The following is a 22,320-nucleotide window of genomic DNA, read 5'->3' on the forward strand; positions in this document are numbered from 1 at the left end:
ACGGAACAACAGCACGGGCCATCTATCTACAATCAAACATAAACAAGCAAGATACTATCAGGTACTAAGTTTCATGATAAATTTAGGTTCAATTAATCATATTACTTAAAGAACTCCCACTTAGATAGACATCCCTCTAATCCTCTAAGTGATTACGTGATCCAACTTAACTAAACCATGTCCGATCATCACGTGAGATGGAGTAGTTTCATCGGTGAACATCATTATGTTGATCATATCTACTATATGATTCACGCTCGACCTTTCGGTCTCCGTGTTCCGAGGCCATATCTGTATATGCTTGGCTCGTCAAGTATAACCTGAGTATTCTGCGTGTGCAAATGTTTTGCACCCGTTGTATTTGAACGTAGAGCCTATCACACCCGATCATCACGTGGTGTCTCAGCACGAAGAACTTTCGCAACGGTGCATACTCAGGGAGAACACTTCTTGATAATTAGTGAGAGATCATCTTATAATGCTACCGTCAATCAAAGCAAGATAAGATGCATAAAAGATAAACATCACATGCAATCAATATAAGTGATATGATATGGCCATCATCATCTTGTGCTTGTGATCTCCATCTTCGAAGCACCGTCGTGATCACCATCGTCACCGGCGCGACACCTTGATCTCCATCGTAGCATCGTTGTCGTCTCGCCAATCTTATGCTTCCACGACTATCGCTACCGCTTAGTGATAAAGTAAAGCATTACAGCGCGATTGCATTGCATACAATAAAGCGACAACCATATGGCTCCTGCCAGTTGCCGATAACTCGGTTACAAAACATGATCATCTCATACAATAAAATTTAGCGTCGTGTCTTGACCATATCACATCACAACATTCCCTGCAAAAACTAGTTAGACGTCCTCTACTTTGTTGTTGCAAGTTTTACGTGGCTGGTACGGGCTTAAGCAAGAACCAATCTTACCTACGCATCAAAACCACAACGATAGTTTGTCAAGTTGGTGCTGTTTTAACCTTCGCAAGGACCGGGCATAGCCACACTCGGTTCAACTAAACTTGGAGAAACTGTCACCCGCTAGCCACCTTTGTGCAAAGCACGTCGGGAGAACCGGTCTCGCGTAAGCGTACGCGTAATGTCGGTCCGGGCCGCTTCGTCCAACAATACCGCCGAACCAAAGTATGACATGCTGGTAAGCAGTATGACTTATATCGCCCACAACTCACTTGTGTTCTACTCGTGCATATAACATCAACACATAAAACCTAGGCTCTGGTACCACTGTTGGGGAACGTAGTAATTTCAAAAAATTTCCTACGCACACGCAAGATCATGGCGATGCATAGCAAGGAGAGGGGAGAGTGTGATCTACATACCCTTGTAGACCGATAGCGGAAGCGTTAGCGCAACGCGGTTGATGTAGTCATACGTCTTCACGGCCCGACCGATCAAGCACCGAAACTACGGTACCTCCGAGTTCTAGCACACGTTCAGCTCGATGACGATCCCCGGACTCCGATCCAGCAAAGTGTCGGTGAAGAGTTCCGTCAGCACGACGGCGTGGTGACGATCTTGATGTACTACCGTCGCAGGGCTTTGCCTAAGCACCGCTACAATATTATCGAGGATTATGGTGGAAGGGGCACCGCACACGGCTAAGAATATGATCACGTGGATCAACTTCTGTGTCTAGGGGTGCCCCCTGCCCCCGTATATAAAGGAGCAGGGGGAGGTGCGGCCGGCCAGGAGGAGGGCGCGCCAGGAGGAGTCCTACTCCCACCGGGAGTAGGATTCCCCCCCTTTCCTAGTTGGAATAGGATTCGGGAGGGGGAAAGAGGAGAGATAGAAGAAAGGGGGGCGCCGCCCCCTCTCCTTGTCCTATTCGGACTAGGGGGAGAGGGGCGCGCGGCCCAGCCCTGGCCACCTATCCTCTCTTCCACTAAAGCCCACTAAGGCCCATATACCTCCCGGGGGGTTCCGGTAACCTCCTGGTACTCCGGCCGGTAAAATCCCGATTTCACCCGGAACACTTCCGATATCCAAATATAGGCTTCCAATATATCAATCTTTATGTCTCGACCATTTCGAGACTCCTCGTCATGTCCGTTATCACATCCGGGACTCCGAACAAACTTCGGTACATCAAAATGCATAAACTCATAATATAACTGTCATCAAAACCTTAAGCGTGCGGACCCTACGGGTTCGAGAACAATGTAGACATGACCGAGACACGTCTCTGGTCAATAACCAATAGCGGAACCTGGTAGCTCATATTGGCTCCCACATATTCTACGAAGATCTTTATCGGTCAGACAGCATAACAACATACGTTGTTCCCTTTGTCATCGGTATGTTACTTGCCCGAGATTCGATCGTCGGTATCTCAATACCTAGTTCAATCTCGTTACCGGCAAGTCTCTTTACTCGTTTCGTAATACATCATCTTGCAACTAACTCATTAGTTGTAATGCTTGCACGGCTTATGTGATGTGCATTACCGAGAGGGCCCAGAGATACCTCTCCGACAATCGGAGTGACAAATCCTAATCTCGAAATACGCCAACCCAACATGTACCTCTGGAGACACCTGTAGAGCTCCTTTATAATCACCCAGTTACGTTGTGACGTTTGGTGGCCCACAAAGTGTTCCTCCGGCAAACGGGAGTTGCATAATCTCATAGTCATAGGAACATGTATAAGTCATGAAGAAAGCAATAGCAACATACTAAACGATCGGGTGCTAAGCTAATGGAATGGGTCATGTCAATCACATCATTCTCCTAATGATCTGATCCCATTAATCAAATGACAACACATGTCTATGGTTAGGAAACATAACCATCTTCGATTAACGAGCTAGTCAAATAGAGGCATACTAGTGACGTTTGGTTTGTCTATGTATTCACACAAGTATTATGTTTCCGGATAATACAATTCTAGCATGAATAATAAACATTTATCATGATATAAGGAAATAAAATAATAACATTATTATTGCCTCTAGGGCATATTTCCTTCAATTTTCACCAAAGTAAGAAATATACTTGATGGCGTAATAATCCTGCATGAGACCGTCCATGAGATGCACCAAAAAAACATGAGTGGAGTAGTATTCAAGATCGACTTTGAAAAAGCCTATGACAAGGTCAAATGTTCTTTCCTCCAACAGGCCCTAAGGATGAAAGGTTTCTTCGATAAATGGCGCGAGTGGATCCATAATTTTTTAACTGGAGGTAGTGTGGCCATCAAAGTCAATGATGATGTAAGCCATTACTTTCAAACAAAAAAAGGACTACGACAGGGTGACTCCATGTCCCCAATGTTATTTAATATTGTCGCTGACATGTTAGCTATTCTGATTGAGCGTGCCAAGCAGGACGGCCAGATTGCAGGAGTAGTGCCACACCTTGTGGATGGTGGCCTCTCTATTCTGCAATATGCCGATGACACAATTCTCACTACTAGGGAAAACCTTATACACAGAACTTTAGCAGTAGCGAGAGTCAAAAAAGCACGCTGGTGCTAAGTAGCAGTAGCGCCCCTCTGCAAACCGCGCTGCAGATAAAGTTCTAGCAGTAGCGCGTCTCGTCCTAAACACGTTACTACTACAATTCCCAAGGCTTAGCCGATAGGCTACACATAGTAGTAGCGACCTAAAATGAACCGCGCTACCGCTACTTTCTTTGTAGCAGCGGGTTTTAATATAAACTCGCTACTGCTAAAGGATATAAAATTAAATGGAAAGCAAATAGAAAGGTAATTGAAAATGAAATAAATAGAATAAGGTGAAAGGAAAAAATAAAATGTGAAGAAAACTAAATGAAAAAGGGGAAAAAGAGAAAGGAAAGCAGTAGCGTGTATCCCAGAACGCGATGTAGCTAACCTAGCAGTAGCGCCTTTTCTAGAACGCGCTACTGCTACTTCTGACTTAACCACGGGGTTCGTCCTTCCCCACGGCTACTTCCCCCAAATCCAACTCTCCACTCTCGCCGCCGCCGTCGCCCGTCGGCCGCCGCGCGCTCTCCGCACACCCTCTACGCCGCCCCCGACCCCAGATTCAACACCGCCCCCGCCCCCGACCTTCAACGCCGCCCCGGAGGCCGCCCTCGACCCCGACCTCGACGCCGCCGTCCGCCGCGCGCCCGAGCCCCGACCCCGACCTCGACGCCGCCTGCCCCTCGCTCGTCGCAGGCACCCGAGGTGAGCACGCCTGCTCCTCCTTCTCCCCTACCTCTGCCTAGGGTTTCTTTATTTTTTTAGTTGCATCAAATTAGTTAGGGTTCATGTAAGGGTTGAAACGAATCGGATGCGGATGCGGCTCAAATGAGTTAGGGTTCATGTAAGGGTGGAAACGAATCAAATTTCTAAGATGAATCATAAAACGAGTAAAATTTGACCACTTATTTCACTTTATAGTTGGATAATTGGAATATCCGCTACCACTTTCCACCCCTAGGTTTATCAAATTAGATGGTAATTAGGGTAGTAGTTCCAAGGTACTAATTAGTTAGTAAGAACTTGTTGCTATTTTTATTTATAGTAAGTTTACTTTTGTAAGAACTAGTTGAATTAATAGAACTAGTTAGTAAGAACTTGTTGCTATTTTTTTAGTTAAAGCAATTTTTCTCGCAACGACGTGGACGATGCCTATCCCGCATCCTCGTCGTCGAGTCGGCAGAGGACGACACCTGCTTGACCAGATGGGCCATGTCCGGGACTGGGCTCCGCCGGGGTGGTACTGGGAGGCGCTACCTACCGGGGGCGCAGGTTGGTGAGGAGCCAGCCTGTCGTTGACCCAAACCTTCTTTGGTGGCGGTCGCGTGGGCCAGTGACGGTCCAGAGGCTCGAGGACTCCGCGGAGGTGGTGCGTCACCGTGTCAGTGAGGAGGACGCGCACGTCCGTCGCTACTTGTTTGCGTTGGAGCACAGGTTCTCCAATACCTGGCAAGTTCTCCAGGGATCTCACTAGAGTTATGATCCCGTGATGGTTCCTTCTCTGTGGGTGTCCACCACCCGCCCCGATACCCGTCGTGTGCTAGGGTTTTAGTTGTATTAGTGATGTTACATGTATGACACTATTCGGGATGTATTAGTGATAATATTCGACTATGTACGGACGCATGAGATGATTTACTTTTGTTTATTGAATGCATGCTAATTTGAGTCCTATAAGATAGTTTGAAATGTATATCTTGTGTTGCTCAATATGCAAGTGGCCGGTCATGTTTGCAGGTTACACCTCCGAGTGGCCTATGTTTTGCCGGAGTGTTGATTCATTTCCGTTCCGGAGAATTTCAGGCGCTCGATATGTCCTATTTTAGCAAAGGTCATGCCGGATTTTTCCGTGAATTTTGGCATGACTTGTGCCAGAATATGTAGGAAATATCGAGTGCCCCGGATTTGTGTGTTGAGTATCCTGGTAGTTGTCTTTGATCGATTTTCAATTAATGTTTTAACTATGAACATAGGAAATGTCTGACGACGAAAAGGATTTCGGTATTTGCAAATAATGCGAAGATGAGTGCGGCCTGTGCGACGGAATCTTCCTAGATGATGATAGGCGCTTCAGCATCAAGCTGGACGAGAACTTCGAAGTGGATACAGTAAGTCACAACGACAAGTATTTTTTTCGTAATTAAGCATGACATCTGCTTCATTTGCTTTAACTTATATTTTTTTTACTATTGTACTAGCGTATCCCCTGCCATGCAAGAGTTTTTGTATTGGATAAGATAGGTTTCAGTCATACTATGGAGGTAAAGAAAGTTTACTTGAAGACCGAGCATGGATATATTTTCCATGCAAAATTATACAATTCAGACGACTACACCTATTTTGGATGTAAAACATGGCGAGCACTATGCAAGACTTATGCATTTGAGCCTGATATGGTTATCACCTTTGATATTCATCCGGAAGATGATATTGAAGGTAATACCGACATCTGGGTCGATGTGCAGACGCCTCCAGTTATACCATTATGTAAGTTTCTCAACCATATTTATGTCTTTGATATTGTTTATTCAAAAATAGTTGACAACTAATTTGTATTGTCAGCTTATTTCGGCGCAAGCAAACTTGTCCAGCGCTTGGTAGACAGGACCTACTACTGTCCCGAGGCTGAACTCAACTGCGAGGAGCTAAGTCATGGCCTGAGGATCTTGATACTATCAAGACAAATTTTCTTCATGCATTTAGAAATGTTAGTACTGAAAACGTGCGACCAATAGTGTTCGTAATAAACTACGGTCACATCTATTTAGGAAGGATGGTAAGATTTTTACTATTTGTCCTCGGTGCATCTTTTATATACATTATTTTTGAAGCTAAACTTCATTGCTAAGTATGTTACCATACGATGTTCTTCAACAGGGACTCCCGATGAATGTTGTGCCTTATGGGATCGAGACTAAAGGTACCATGAGTATTATTAGCTTACGGCCAAGATATCCTACAGATTACTTTAGTGCATTCAAGATTAGCGACGAATGCTTAATAGTGCAAGACTGGACCAAATATGTGATAGGGGAGCACAGAGAAGTACTAGGGGGCAGCAAACAGATGCGCTACCCACGATTAGGAGACAGGTTCATCTGCATGCTCCAACTTGATCAAGGAGGAGAGCTACACATGTTTTATGTTATTTTACCTAAGAGAGAGCATCAGGAGTGATTAGCTAGCTAGAAATGAGTTTGAGGATGATGATGTGCTACACTATTACTATGATGATAAAATAGCTAGTGTTGGCGGTAATGATTATGATGATTATTATTAGCTAGTGTTAGTGGTGATTAAATAAATACTGTTGGTGGTAATGACTATGATGATGATTAAATAGCTTGTGCTGGCGGATTAGATTCAAGTGGAGGCAACATGTGGTGCATATCGAAAGTACCACTAGTCCAAACTAGATCAAGTTTGGATTAGTAGTATACTTTTGACATGCACCACATATTGCCTCCACTTGAACCTAATCCACCTTCATTTGATACACTGTTATGGACATAATGATGTAAACCTCATAACTTGTATTGTACCAATATTTGTCCTATGGCGCATAAATACACTAAAAATAAAAAATAAAAAAAGAATACTAGTAGCGATGGCGAGAAAGCACGCTGCCAGTAGTTACATTAGCAGTAGCGTGGGAGTGAACAAACGCTGCAGCTATTTGCCCTAGCAGCAGCGCGTGCAGGCACGCGTTACTGCTAAGCAATAGTTGTAGCGCCTTATTAGTAGCGCGCCTACCCGCGCTACTAGTGAGCACAAAACCCGCGCTGCTGCTAACCTTTTCCCTAGTAGTGTCTTTTTATGGAACATGACCTGGACAAGGCTCGTAACCTTAAACTCTTGTTGTCAGTGTTTGAGCAAATGTCGGGTCTTAAAATAAACTTCCATAAAAGCGAACTTTTCTGCTTTGGAGAAGCCACTGAGGCGGCGGCCGAGTATGCTGACCTGTTTGGTTGCGCACATGGCCAATTCCCGATTAAATATCCGGCAATACCGATTCATTATCGGCGTCTCACCATTGCGGAGTGGAAGCATGTGGAGGAGTGGTTAAAGAAACGATTGAGCAGTTGGAAAGGAAAATTGCTCTCAGTTGGAGGACGGCTGGTTTTGATTAACTCTGTCCTCACAAATATGGTTCTCTATATGCTTTCTTTCTTCCAACTTCCAAAAGGGGTCTTGCAAAGACTGGACTATTTTAGATCCAGATTCTTTTGGCAAGGAGATGGTGAAAAGAAAAAAATACAGACTGGCCAAATGGAGTGTGGTTTGTAGGCCGAAAGATCAAGGTGGCCTTGGAATTCATGACTTGCAGATCAAGAATGAGGCCCTACTTAGTAAATAGTTGCTTAAACTTCTTACTGAGGATGGTGTTTGACAAACCATACTGCGCAACAAGTATCTAGGCCAAAAGGCGGTGTCTCAGGCATATTGGACACCAGGCGACTCACACTTTTGGGCTGGCCTAATGGCGGCAAAGAAACATCTCTTTTGCTTTGGGTCTTTTGCGATAACGGACGGGTCGGATGTTCGTTTCTAGGAAGACATTTGGCTAGGCAATGCCAGTCTTCGAGAACAATATCCGGCCCTGTACAACATTTCTCGCGAAAAGAATAATACTATTGCGCAAGTGCTCAGTTCATCCCCACCCAACATTTCGTTTAGGCGGGACTTGATTGGCCCCCAACTTATGTCATGGCACAATCTTTTATCCCGTCTAGACTCGATTAATCTTAGATAAGGTCGGGATGTGTTTCGCTGGAACCTTACTACATCAGGGTCATTCACAGTTGACTCTATGTACCATGCACTCACGCATTCGGAGGTACCGATGAGTAATAACAAGAAAATCTGGAAGTCGAAGATTCCACTAAAAGTTAAAATCTTCATGTGGTATCTTCGTAGGGGAGTTGTTCTAATCAAAGACAACCTCGCACGGTGCAACTGGCCAGGAAGTAAGAAGTGTTGTTTTTGTACTCATGAAGAGACAATCCAACACCTCTTTTTCCAATGGAAGTTTGCACGTTCTATGTGGTCAATCATCCAAATAGCGCCAAATTTGTATTCACCCACAAGTGTCGCCAATATTTTTGGTCATTGGTTGGACGGTATTCCAAATAGATTCAAAACGCTAATATGGGTGGGAGCATACGCCTTACTATGGTCGATTTGGCTATGTAGAAATGATTTGGTTTTCAATGATAAAAATGCTTCTCCTCTGCAGGTTATTTTCCGTTGTACGCACTCGCTCCGTATGTGGTCTATGCTACAATGAGCGGAGTACCAACCGCTGTTCAAGGCGGTGTGTATGCGGTTGGAGCAGGTGGCTACGGTGGTTTTTACCCAACATGGGTGGCAGCATAATCTCCGGATCGGTCCACCATCCCTTGCGACATAGGCATAGTGTCGGTCTATAGGACTCTACTGTCGCCGATTTGTCATTTTTTTCTTTCATTTTGTCAGACTTTACGTGTTTGGCTGTGTGCATCCTAGTTATGCAGAGGTCGGGTGTTACTCATAATGTTTTGTATCCGCTTGATGCTACATTTCGAAATAATAAGAGCGCCCTTTATCAAAAAAAAGATTAAAGTTCCTTGATCTTTCTTACAACAGGTTATGTGGAGGATTGCCAGAATGGTTACCCCCAAAAATGCCACAATTTAAAATATTAAGAGTGAGATTAAATATGTTCAGTGGTCATATTCCTAAGAGTCTCACTTCCCTTCATGGTCTTCATTATTTGGATATAGCACACAACAACATAACAGGAAGCATACAGTGGTCTTTGTCAAACCTGAAGGCAATGATGACAGTGGTGACGCAGGACATGGGGGATTACATTTATGAAGAGAGCATCCCAGTAATCACAAAGGACCAAAAGCGTGACTACACCTTTGCATATCTACCAGCTATTGGTAGTTCTTGATTTGTCAAGTAATAGTTTGGCAGAACATGTTCCGGAGGAGATAACTTTACTCATTGGGCTTACCAATCTGAACTTGTCAAATAATGAACTTACCGAAGCAATCGCAAACCAAATTGGTGATTTAAGGCAGTTGGACTCACTCGACCTATCCTTCAATGAGTTTTCTGGTGCAATACCATCAAGTTTGTCAGCTTTAACTTATTTGAGCCACTTGAACTTGTCATACAACAATCTGTCCGGTGCAATACCATCCGGATAACAGCTACAAGCTCTTGATAACCAGATGTATATCTACATCGGTAACCCTGGTCTTTGTGGAGATCCTGTCAGCAGGAACTGCTCAACACATTATGAAGAGCAAAGTGGTCTCGAAGATATAGATCACATGCCATCTGTTTATCTTGCCATGATCATTGGATTTGTGGTGGGTCTGTGGACAGTTTTCTGCACCATGTTGATGAAGAGAACGTGGAGGGCTTCCTTCTTCCAGTTTGTTGATATGATGTACGACATGGTTTATGTGCAAGTGGCTGTAAGGTGGGCTCACATGATGGAGAAAACTCAAGACAGTGCACCATGAAGTGCCAAACTCCGCAGCAAGCGAATTGCGTGTATCTAAATAGTATTTGTATGTTTGCACCATATCTCTATTTGTAGCTCTAAATGAGCCTTGGCTGGATGTCTCTACTGTACTGTATTGTTATTTGTATGTTTGAACCATATCTCTATTTGTAGCTCTAAATGAGCCTTGGCTGGACGATTGTACTGTATTGTATTGGTATTTGTATGTCTATACTTTAACAAATGAAGAGTATGTATATGTTTTGCTGCATTGTTTAAGCTGAAGAAAAAATATACAGCCTTATAACTGCACCGTGCCTTTTTCATGTTGTCCGGTTTGCTTTGTATCATCTATTCCCAGAGAGTGATGATCTCATTTGCATAGCAAAAAGAAAGAAAAAAAAGGCAACTGTTGGTTAAAATGTGAACATACTTCTTTGTAAGATTTGTCAGGAGGGAAGAGGTAGGAAGCTTTGTTCACCATCAGTGCTTGTAGACTTATTCATGTTAATCTGAAGTGTCATTTGAGCTGACATTTATTTAGGTTGGTCAGCGCCCAGCAAACTGTAGTATGACTCGGCCAATCACCATGCCCACCAAGTCCGTGTTTGCAAGCTAAGTGGAGAAGTTCAAGGAGCAGATAAAGCCCCTGGAGCAGGTGAATCAGCAGCCTTTTGTGACCACCCCTGCATCATTGGTCGTTACAGAGTGCCACAAAAGCAAAAGTGAAATTTACAAACTAATTTTTTTATGTCTACTGTCAGAAGAAATGGAGATTTTAGTACCCAGGAACTGAAACCGGTACAGGATGATAAGTACGAGTAATAAAAATTTGCTGGTGCTCACTATGGACATGTAGAACAAGGGAGAAATTTTTTGAGCAGTGAGAAACTGCGTTGATTACTGGGTCATATGGTGGCAGATTTACTTTGTCCCATCCCAGAGTCAACACTAACTTCTGTAATATAAAAAAACATTTAAACTTGTTTCCAGGAGAAATATTCATATAATTACCATCAAAACTAGCATTTTGCCGGGGAAGATCGGATGACTGCATCAGATATCTAATATAAGGGTCTCTGTTTCAGCAAAGCACCCCCGAGGACCAGCAGAGTGCGCGAGGTTCGGCCAGTCTGGTGATGTTGACATGGCACACGGACAGAAATCAAGAACCACCAGGTGCTCCAAAAGTGTATAGATCGAACGAACACCAACGCCTCGATTCCACTCCTCAGGCATTAGTCCCGAATCAGCTCGGCAGAGAGATGCTCTGCTTTCACTCGTCATCTAGAAAAGGGGATTCTGAATCGAAAAATTCAGGTTGTTTACTGAATACGGTTGTTAACTGCACCCAGGGCCACAAATTCATGCTGTGTGTGATGCCAAGTCTGATCACAGAACTTAGCTTCTGGTATCACTATCACACATCCAAAATACCTATAGCTGGTACAAAAACCCTTTGCTGTATACATGGATTTCCAAATTAATTCTCTCACAACACTACAGTACAATCAGTATACAGTCGCAAACACGGATGGAACATATGAAAAATACATGCTTTAAAAGTGATGCGAAATTTGAAGCTGGGGAGCGGATCTGGTTCTTGCCACCCCATGCTACGGAAGCAACATCCATCACGACGGAAGTAACCACAGGCCATGGCCAAGGAAAGTGTCTGGCCGGGAGTGTCTTTCCAGGCTTCTCGACGTGAGATTCCATGACTCTGTAGTGCGGCCGATGTTACTCACATTATACAATCGCTTAACCACAAATTGACATATTGTAAAACAGGTGCACTATGTGATACAGTAAATTTATACACTAAATATCGTAGTCTTCTGGAGTAAAGGAACAGAACAAGTATTACATGATCCGCGAGACAACAAAAATAAACTCATCTATTATCAGTGTTGTTTACTCTGTGGTGTGTGCGGATGACATGATTAGCAAGACAACAGAATGGACTGGCACACACAAAATTATAGGCTGTTAATAGGAATCTTACTTGGCTCAGATTGAAGCAAACATTTTGCTTTTAGTATCAACACACAATGGTGAGCGACATTATACAAGCTTGGTCTAAAGATAAGCAAGTGGGATCTATTTACATTTCTATTCTCTCTTTCCCCCTCCAGGAATCTCAACCGCTCAAGCACCTACTTTTCTGTAAAGGATACGTTATCGAGCAATATTTCTCTTCAGCACAGGGGCTGCTTTGCTCCAACTGTTTGGTCTTTCCTGCTTCAGTTTGTGCTAGTTTCTAATCTCTTGTTTCCTTCTATATCCTCGTTACCTTGGTCTTCCTTCTCAAGCCTAGTCTAACAGCCTGATCTACCCTATAATCTAGTGACCATTACAAAAGCAGCCGCACTATGGGTTCACAGTGGGTACTCAAATCAAATCAATAGTTGTTTCTATATTTATCAAGTTCTATTAACTGAATCTAGTACAGTACATTTCTGTACTTCTCTTGCCTGAATCCACTACCAACAATGAGGATGATCATTCAGGCCAAATATTCAAATACCGTAGGATATTTCTATGAGCAGAAATGATACCTTCCTATCCCTACAATCAAATCTGAAAGCAAAATGACGCTATAGCACTAGCCGCAGGCAGGTGCATTTCTTGGATCTGTGAAAGGCCTGCAGAATTCACATTAGATACACAAGCAGCATCTCTGTAGTAGTATTACAGCACAGATGAAACCATAGGAGAAAATCTGTACAGATTATATGTTGCCCATTGCCACCCTGACATCTTTAACTAGGAAAAGACAGTGCAAAACCATTCTCAACCATTTGGGCAAATGATGGTCATGTTCAAAACGAGGTTCTCTAGCCTCGCACTCTTCTTTTTTCTCAGGATATCAAATACAACAGACAAATTCTGGTCACTGACTGTCTTTGCTCCCTCTGAAGAATCAGCAAGCTGCATATCAAGGAGATGACATGAATCCATTGCCGGACCGGAAGTGATCATACACTTCTGAGAAGAATCAACAATGCAACGGTAAGGAAAGAAATCTAGCTAGCAACCCAAAACTTAACAGAGACAACAGAAGATATCAAGCACAGCACATGGATGGTACTATATAAGATGTTTCTTTAAACAAATAAAATGCTTGAGAATTTAAGCATAGAATTAACTAAATCCGCCTAAATCGGTGATGTGGGACTAAAAAACTGCAGTGCAGGCTCACCGCCGGATGAAGCAGCCGAGTCCCGCTTCCGCCTGCCGTCGGCACACTCATTGCCGGCGTGGGGAGCGAGCCGGTGCGCGATGCCCCGTCCTCCTCGTCCGCTTGACATCTCCCGTCGTCTGCTGCTCACTTGACTGACCTCGAGCGAATTGGTCCCAAACTCTGCGGTGGAGTACGGCTGTACGGGGGAGAGGAATGCAGCGGCGGAAGGAGCAGAGTCGCCGGCGTCAATGGATTTGGGGGAGGAAAGCGACCCAGGTTAGCCAATGTTAGCCCATCAAGCCCTCTAAAATGGCGGCCCAGGTTGTGTGGAAGACACGCACACGCCCGTCTCCGTTCGCCTCTCCGCCGCCGTCGAGCTCTGCGGCTCACAGTCTTGCCGCTGCGACCGGATAGAGTTGGGTCTGCAGGCGAGCGGCCTGAGCGGCGCCGTCCGTGGTGGGGCGGATGGTGAGCGACGCGCACCTATAGGACGATCCCGACGACGCCTCCGCCCCGGCCCTCCTCAACCGCCTGCTTGATTCCCGCAGGTTCGGTTCGGTTCGGAAATTCCTCTCCTCCCGTGGATCGGATCCTGACAACGCTCGGACTTATTTGTGTCAGCAGCAGGTGGTCAAGATTTGGCGGCATAGTCGCCGGAGGTAAAGAAGATCTTTTGTCTGTTTTCCATTTCATCCTGCCTGTGATGGGTTGCTGCCTCATAAAATGTGGCTACAATTACTACTTCTTCAGTTAAATTCATGTTGTGATCATTGCATATTAGGATCAAATGCAAATTTATGGATGCTTGAACTAAACCATGAATTTGCTGACACTGCATATTTGATATGTAAGCAGAAACTTTTATTGTGACGTTGTGGGCAGAGATCATGCTACTGCATAATTTTGAAGAATTTGTGGCTAGATTGAACTCTATTTTAACCTCTGATTTCATCCCGTAAAGTGTTTGACGAATTGAGTATGTAGATTATATAGATGATGATGTGGTAGATTTGTAAATAGCAACAGAGCACCCAAAATTTATATCTATTGAGTATAGAAAAACATGTTTTCTTATGTATTTGTGTGTGAGCCTTCTTTGTATTTCAGAGTGGCCGCATCATGCGAAATACCCAATGGGAGAGCTGGCTAGAGGAGATAGTGACCCCGAGGCAGAGGCCGCAGAGCATCCTCTGTTCCCTCGCATCACGGGGTGCCGGCTTCGATGGCTCAGCGTCATCACCTCAAGAACTGACACACGGCGCTTCTGCGGTGGCCGGCGGCTAGGGCAGAGGCGTTGTCGTGGAAACAGATGAACGCCGTAGCACAAGCAAGGAGCCACCCATGACTTCTATAAATATCTGTGTGCGGTTGCCTAATTTTGTAATACCTGAGAGCTTCCTCACCATCTGCCATTCCTGTCTCCTTTGGAAAAATCTCCAGTCAAACAAGCAAGCAAGAGTATCACAATGTGTATTCTTTCTTTTTGTTCCCAGATTTTTTTTCTTCTGCGGAGCAGCTTTATTTTATATACACTGATGCAATATTTTTTGCAGGATATTGAAAATTTACAAAGATGCCAAGCAGATTGCTAAATTTGCTCAAGCAGCCTGGCAGCGGATACAAAGAAGGTGAGTTCACTGTAAGTAATCCTACAGATCTTTTGATTCTCTTTTTTGTTTGTGATCCTGCTATATGTATAGTAAACTGATTATGATTTTTCTTTGGGTTGAAGGAAACTGTGGAATCCCCAGAACTAAAAAAATGATAGACTAAAACAGCTCAAAAGTTATATACAAACAAAAGAATGCATCAGGGAATAGGATTCTTCTCAATTCCTTTATTTTACTGAGGGAGTTCACATTCTTTTCTTCTCCCTTTACAGGGAGAAAGATAGGAGATTCTTTTCTTGAGCCTTGCCTGCTGGTAAAGCTAAAGCTAACGTGTGCTGTGCTGTGCGTATTATCACAACTAAGCAAGGTAGATGATCCCTTTCCATCTTGGTGGAGCATGGGTCGATCATACATATGACCATGCATGAGTTGGTAACTGCATGCGTCATTTCTGGTGCTCGGCTGTGTTCACACCTCATCCAATTGGCATACAACTTGAGAGAGAAAAGTTAGGGTGAAGACGAACAACATGGCGCATGTAGCCGGTTTGCTTGCCTCGGCTGTGGTTTCAGCGGTGGGCAATAAGCTGGGTTCTGCCATTGGGGATGAGGTCACGATGCTGTGCAGCTTCAATGACGACCTCCAGGACATGAAGGACACACTGGAGTACATGGAGGCGGCGCTCAAGGATGCTGAGAGGCGGTCTGTCACGGAGGAGTTGGTGCGGGTGTGGCTCAACCGGCTCAAGCACGCTGCCTACGACATCTCTTACATGCTCGACGAGTTCAAAGCTAATAGTGAACCAGCCTCCAGAAAGGTATACATATGCCACCCGTGCCTTATCTTGATCGGTTTTTCGTTAATTAATATTCTTGGCTAGTACAGAGTATGTTGCTTTGGTCAAATAATTTGATTATTTAATTATATGATTGTCCACAAAACCATGCTTGATCAGTGGTGGTGGCAGGACAAGTGAAATTATGGTGTTGGGGAGGGCCAGTTAGAGAACTGCTGTTCATGTGTTCATTTAGGAACAAATCCATGGTATTAGGGGGGCCCAGAGCCCCTGCTGCCCCCCTGGCTCCGCCACTGTGCTTGATCATCTGAACGTACTTTCCAATGTAAGCAACTGGTCACTAGTTAATTGCAATGTTTAAAGCTTAAAACTTGTTGGTGCCCTTCTAAAAATTAAAGCCTACTTAAATCTGGTGTACAAGAGGCATTTAGCCTACTTAAATTTGGTGTACAAATCCCGGCCGTGAAACTAGGTATATAAGAATAAAAATTTGTACTACAAGAGGGAAGCTATGTTTTACATCCGTCCAAAAGTTTTATGTTGGATTTATATATCTACCATGCAGCATGTAGTTACCGGGTAGAGGGATCGAGAATACTACATCTTATTAAAGCCGGGTGTAGTTGCTCCAAGGTTTTATATTATATCATAATGACTTGTTGAAATTTCTTGTATATGATTGGGAAGCTGGACTGTTTTGCTATTGCACCCAAGATTGCCATGGCTTATAAGATGAAGAAAATGAGAGGCCAGCTGAGGAAGATCAAAGAGGATCACGAGAGTTTCAAATTCACACATGACAAGTCCAGCCTAATTGATGTGCACCAGCTTCCCGATCCACGGGAAACAACATCAAATGTGATTGAATCACTCATCATAGGAAGAGACAAAGACAGGATGAATGTCCTTTCTTTGTTATCCACAAGCAATAACAACAAAGAACATATAACCGTTCTTCCTATCTGTGGGCTTGGAGGCATAGGAAAATCAACTTTGGCACAATTGGTTTTCAATGATACTCAATTCAAAGATTATAATCATCGGGTTTGGGTTTATGTATCCCAGGTGTTTGATTTGAAAAAAATAGGGAACTCCATAATTTCTCAAGTACTCGGAAAAGGAAGCCAAAATCTAGATACAAGGGAGTTGATAGACCAACGCCTTAAAGATCTACTTCAAGATAAGAAGACTTTAATTGTTTTAGATGACATGTGGGAGACAAATAACTTCCAACTGGATCAACTCAAGCTTATGTTGAATGTAGGCTCCAAGATGAAAGTCTTGGTCACAACACGCAGCAAAGACATTCCAAGAAAAATGTGTACTGTTGGTGTTCAACCATACTTGCTAGATCCCTTGGACAACGACATGTGCTGGAGAATAATCAAGCAAAATAGTGGTTTTGAATCTAGGGTTGATAAAGGCCAAGCTGAACCAGTTGGACAGATAATTGCAAGGAAATGTGGAGGTTTGCCATTAGCAGCTCAAGCACTTGGATTCTTGCTATCTGGAATGGATCTTAGTGACTGGAAAGCTATGTGCAATAATGATATTTGGGATGAACCATTTTCTGATAGTACAGTGTTACCATCCTTGAAGTTAACTTACAATACTTTGACACCATATTTGAGGTTATGCTTTGCCTATTGTGGCATCTTTCCTAAAGGTCACAATATAAATAAAGATGATCTTATCCATCAATGGATTGCCCTTGGTTTCATCGAGCCATCTAATAACTTTTCGGCCATACAACTTGCCGAGAAGTATATTAGGCAGTTCATGGGGATGTCTTTCCTTCAGCATTCAAAACTGCGCACAGAATTGCCTAAGGTGAGTTAGTACAAAATACTTATACAATATAGATAAAGAGTATTCTTTTTTACTCGTTATCAAATGGCATGCAACAACTGCTGTGAAAAAGCATGCATGCATGTTACTCCCTCTGTAAACTAATATAAGAGCGCTTAGATCACTAAAGTAGTAATCTAAACACTCTTATATTAGTTTACGGAGGGAGTATATATGTTAACAGTTTGGTACATTAATCCATGCATATGTTTCTCCCTTTGTGGCAAATAAAGCACTCAAGATATTGGTGCATCAGAATATACTTCACTCTTTCCTCTAAAAATAGCCCAACTGTAGGGTACCTGCTGGAAGAAAAAAGCAAAGTAACTTCTTCATCCATCCCGTTGTAGTTTACCCTCGTCAAATGCCATTTGGATCACTACACATACATACAGTTAATGCATGGTATTGTATTTTGTTTGGCTTACCGAATAGTACAGCCTACTATATACTTGGCTGAACAATATTTTCCCTAAAAAATGTAAACACGTACAAGATGGAATTACTTAATACGTGCTACAAAATTTCATTGGAGCACCCTAAAGTTACATGCCATTTCCATAGTAAATCTCTCCCCCCCTAAACTCCAAAAGAATTTGTATTGAGTTTCCCGGTTCTTTAAACAAGTCTGCATTTGCACCACAACCACTTTTGCCTATGAGGTGAGAGGAGGTGGCAACTGGCAAGACGGATCAATTTTGACCACCAGGCCAGCTTGACATTGGGATTTACCTTCTCACTACATTTTCTATCTCCTTCTCTCATCTTGTGAGTTATGACTACTACCAAGTTGTCATTGTAGTCCTCATTCTGCTTGCTACCTCTTTGATAGAGCCTCGACTATACACCGTCGTGGAGGTGACCCACGGTGGAAGGTATGTCGTCGTGTGCACCCGCCGCGAGATCTACCTCCGCCTAGCTCCGTTGCCGCCCTCAGCAGCTCCCGACGTTGGGTTCAAAGGATATGAGGTGCTCTATAAAATTCCTACAAGGTGCTCAACAAGATTGGGAGGGAGATAGAAGCAAAAATGAAATATAGGTAGATCATTATAGGTAAATCGAGGGAGGGGAGGCACTTTTTGTGCTCTACCTAGCTATTATAGGTACTCTATCTAAAAGTGCTTTTAAGTAGAGGGTTTTAGCTAGACTGCTGGATTTTCTTTAAGCGCATAAGGGCAAGCGTAGGTGTGATGAGCTGTTTCTTGGACGGCACAGGTAGTTGGGCCATTGTGAATCGCGGCGAGCAGAAGTGCAAACATAGACAATTTTTTGGCCTGCCAAGTTCAGCATATTAATCTTTCTGTAAAAGGATCATGTAACTTCATTTAGGTAAATAATATTGTTTGCTTGACAATTTTTCCGGTGGGATTAATCCTATTTTTTTGGTTTCAGATAATTCCAAAAACAATCTTCACCATGCATGATCTGGTGCATGATCTCGCAAGATCGATCATTACTGAAGAGTTGGTTGTCTTTGATGCTAAAAGAGCGAGCAGTACTAGAAGAAAAGAATATTGTTGTTATGCGTCTCTTACAAATTACAATACTAAAGATTACAACAAGGCAAGGAAGATGTCAACTATTTTTCCCTCCAAGTTAAGGGCGATGCATTTTTTCAATTCTGAAATCCATGGTGGTGTATTTTCATTTCCAAAGTGCTTGCGTGTCTTGGATCTATCTGGATGCTCCATCACAGAGTTTCCAAGTGCTCTAGGACAAGTGAAGCAATTGGAGGTTCTTATTGCTCCAAATCTCGAAGATCGGCAATTTCCCGAGAGTATCACTCAGTTCTCAAAATTACATTACCTGAACCTCAGTGGATCAGATAAAATTTCTGCAATACCAAGCTCGATTGGCAAACTTGAGAGTCTAGCGCATCTTGACTTATCTTATTGTACCAGTGTCGAAGTCATACCAGAGGCTTTTGGAAGCCTAAAAAACCTTCAAACAATAGACCTCACATGGTGTGAGAAACTAGAGTCCCTTCCAGAGAGCCTTGGAAGCCTCAAAAACCTTCAAACACTCGACCTCGCACGGTGCAAGAAACTAGAGTCCCTTCCAGAGAGCCTTGGAAGCCTCAAAAACCTTCGAACACTGAACCTCTTATACCGCTGGCAATTGAAGTCCCTTCCAGAGAGCCTTGGAAGGCTTGAAAACCTTCAAACACTAGACCTCTCAGAATGTATGAAACTAGTGTGCCTTCCAGAGAGCTTTGGAAGCCTCAAAAACCTTCAAACACTAGACCTCACATGGTGCTGGAAACTAAAGCCCCTTCCGAAGAGCCTTGGAAGCCTCACAAACCTTCGTTCCCTCGACCTCACACACTGCTGGGTAATAGAGTCCCTTTCAGAGACTCTTGGAAGCCTAAAAAACCTTCAAACACTGAACCTCAGAGGATGTAACAAACTAGAGTATCTTCCGGAGAGCCTTGGAAGCCTCAAAAATCTTCAAACACTCGACATTGGAGGCTGTAGTAAACTAGAGTACCTTCCAGAGAGCCTTGAAAACCTGGTTGGAAACCTGAAAATCATTGGGAGCTGGAAACCTAAAAATCATTGGAAGAGGTTAAGGTTATGGATGCGAGAGCATCAAGTCCTTGCCACAGTGTCTACAACAACTCACCAGTCCCCAGATGGTACATAATGTGGACAGCGGCGAACTAAGGCTGTTGTGTGAACCAGGCTTGCCCGCATCAAAAACATTGTAAGTGCTCTACAAAAATTTACTATCTAAATACAGTTTCTAAGCTTCCTTTACATGCACACAATGTACATTTGTTGTTATTTTTAATATGGTGGCACAGAATTTTGAAAAAATGAAAAACTAAAATGCACCCTAACCGGATGCAGAACCTATCCATTCTACAGGAACTGCAGAAGCATACATGCACCGTTATCAATCAGCTGAAATGATAGGAGTACGTCTTCTCTGGGAAAGCGAAAAAGCTTCATGGAGCGGTCCAAAGATGAGGTCTAGCGCTGCACATGGTGATTTGTGCTCTTTAGTACTCCCGTCATACTCTTATGTTCACATATAGACAATATATACTACACTAGAGTAAATCTATCAGATCTTTTGGTCACATGGCAAAAAATTATGGTGTGGTGGTTGTGTTTGTGAGCACTCAAAACCGAAGGAACGCTCACCAGTTTCCATCAAGTTGTAGAACAAGAAGGAAATAATAAAATCAAGAAGAAACGTATGTTAGGATACTTTAACTCTTTCAGTAATATTGGAGGCGGAAATATATAATTGCTTTTTGGACCTTGTCATGCCAGAAAATATATATTGGCGGCGGTAATCCAGAAGAGATGGATGAGATCCAAGCAACAACCATGCATGCATCTCTGTTGTAGAAAGTGAAGCACTAGTTCAATGTACTGTTGGGTAGCTCGATTTGTGATCAATGTTAAAAATCGATGATAAGTTACCATAGCTCTTGATAGACATCATGTCTTCTCTGTTTCGTTGACTTAACTCTGAAACAACCGTAAGCAAACTTGTGCAATATTACAGACCTGTGTATCCTTTTTTGCAGGAAAAGCATGACGGGGCGCGTAAATCTTTAGCCAAGGACGGAAGCAGTTGAGCTAACCAAATCTCAAGACTCTGCTTGCTGTCAAAGGGAGCTAAACTGCAACATCGGTGGCTAGCTGATGGCCTGACTAAGAAAGTACAGTGAAGGTGGTTGGATCGACTCGTGTGAACTCAATAGAAGAAGGGGGGCCGAAGTGAAAGAAGGCAGCTGGTTGTCATCAGGAAGATGAAGCAGAGACGTTTCTCTCTCTTTGTGAACCAGCTGGGGGACCTGCAACATCTCCGTCATTGAGGCCGGTAATGCACACATCATCGACAACAAGTTCTTTCGAAGCTCTGCTTCTTCTCGTCTGCTTCGTCAGCTCTGTAACCCCACAGGGATTGGCTGGGACTACTTCATTGCTGAATTCTTGGGTGACAAAAACCCATTGCCTGTGGACTCCTGAAAATCTCTGTTGATAAGTGTTTGAGTTAATTCCTGTGAAAAGCTGGCACGTGCTTTGTAAGCACATTAGTTAGTTTTATTCCTGATAAGTTTGCTTTGCTCAGCAGTTTGTAGATCTATCATCTTGGTTGCCGGTCAAAAGAAAACAGCGGAAACTTCAGGGTTCAGTTCCTGGTTTGAATTTTTGTCGTTGTGATTAGATTCAAAAATTATGTGACAGTTGTGTTTTGAGCACTCAAAACTGAAGTTGCGCTCACCTCAAAACTGAAGGAGCGTTCACCAGTTTCCATCAAGTTGTTATTTATCCATATGTGTTTACAACAAGGTGCTTCTCTTGATCAACTCAAAAGTAAACCAAGGTAAGCATTTCAGACCATCTCCTTTTGCTCTTCAGCTTCTGCTTCACCAGACCACATCCTGCTGCGTCAGCAAGCACTTAACGGTCTTCGTCCCGGAGAAGGGGGACTCGGCAGCAGAGAGGCTCATCTTGCCCAGCCGCTTCTGTGAAGGTCGCAATATGCCATCCATTGTTGTTATAGTAGTTTACATGTGCTTTTGTGTTAGGCTCCTGCTACTCGTGTGTTGTATCTCTCCTGCTGCCTCTGGAACAACCATATCTCATGTGTTTGATATTGTTGGACCGGTCGCGACTTCCATATCAAATGGTGCTTTTATGTAGAACCTTCCATCTCTTCTGCCGGCAATCTGAATTTAATGTTTTTTGATTTTTGCTTTCTCCATTGCCATCAGGTGGTTCTTTACTTCCTCGAATTGCATGCCCCATCAGGATACATTCCAGACAGCTGCATCTTAAGTAAAAGCAATTCAGAATATATTTGTACCATTGAAGCGAAACCTGGAGCTGAAGCACCTCCTCCTCTGTTTCCACTAGATCAACTCTGCCCACACTGAAAAACTTGGTCCTTCTT

The 22,320-nt window shown here is 43.5% G+C and overlaps 1 protein-coding gene and 1 long non-coding RNA gene across 5 annotated transcripts; both read left to right on the forward strand.

Annotated features, from left to right (window-relative positions):
- Positions 1–13,570: 13,570 nt before the first annotated feature.
- On the forward strand, positions 13,571–14,727 carry LOC147966828 (uncharacterized). The gene is made up of 3 exons (XR_015609074.1): positions 13,571–13,703; positions 13,780–13,814; positions 14,263–14,727. It is a non-coding gene; the product is annotated as an uncharacterized LOC147966828 (long non-coding RNA).
- A 364-nt stretch (positions 14,728–15,091) lies between these two features.
- Positions 15,092–21,558, forward strand: LOC125528844 (disease resistance protein RGA2). Of its 4 annotated transcripts, none has more exons than XM_087529125.1 (5): positions 15,092–15,582; positions 16,249–17,391; positions 18,802–20,112; positions 20,259–20,396; positions 20,948–21,558. In XM_087529125.1, the coding sequence occupies exons 1-3, from the start codon at positions 15,295–15,297 to the stop codon at positions 20,050–20,052; spliced, it is 2,682 nt and encodes an 893-aa protein (XP_087385251.1). In that variant the 5' UTR covers positions 15,092–15,294; the 3' UTR covers positions 20,053–20,112; positions 20,259–20,396; positions 20,948–21,558. The 4 variants fall into 4 exon arrangements, with proteins under 4 accessions (XP_087385251.1, XP_087385254.1, XP_087385253.1 ...); XM_087529128.1 differs by having other exon boundaries at positions 20,259–20,379; XM_087529127.1 differs by having other exon boundaries at positions 20,277–20,396.
- The last annotated feature ends 762 nt before the right edge of the window (positions 21,559–22,320 follow it).

The sequence above is a fragment of the Triticum urartu genome, chromosome 6A, assembly GCF_056163025.1.
Source record: "Triticum urartu cultivar PI428250 chromosome 6A, HENAU_Tu73, whole genome shotgun sequence".
NCBI classification, from domain to species: domain Eukaryota; kingdom Viridiplantae; phylum Streptophyta; class Magnoliopsida; order Poales; family Poaceae; genus Triticum; species Triticum urartu.

What these genes read in the sequence shown, in the direction of transcription:
- LOC125528844 (XM_087529125.1), top strand. Translation starts at nt 15,295, where the DNA reads ATGGCGCATGTAGCCGGTTTGCTTGCCTCGGCTGTGGTTTCAGCGGTG. An exon ending in GTGAACCAGCCTCCAGAAAG is followed by an intron (nt 15,583 to 16,248) that starts GTATACATATGC and finishes ATGATTGGGAAG; the next exon opens with CTGGACTGTTTTGCTATTGC. An exon ending in TGCGCACAGAATTGCCTAAG is followed by an intron (nt 17,392 to 18,801) that starts GTGAGTTAGTAC and finishes TTTTGGTTTCAG; the next exon opens with ATAATTCCAAAAACAATCTT.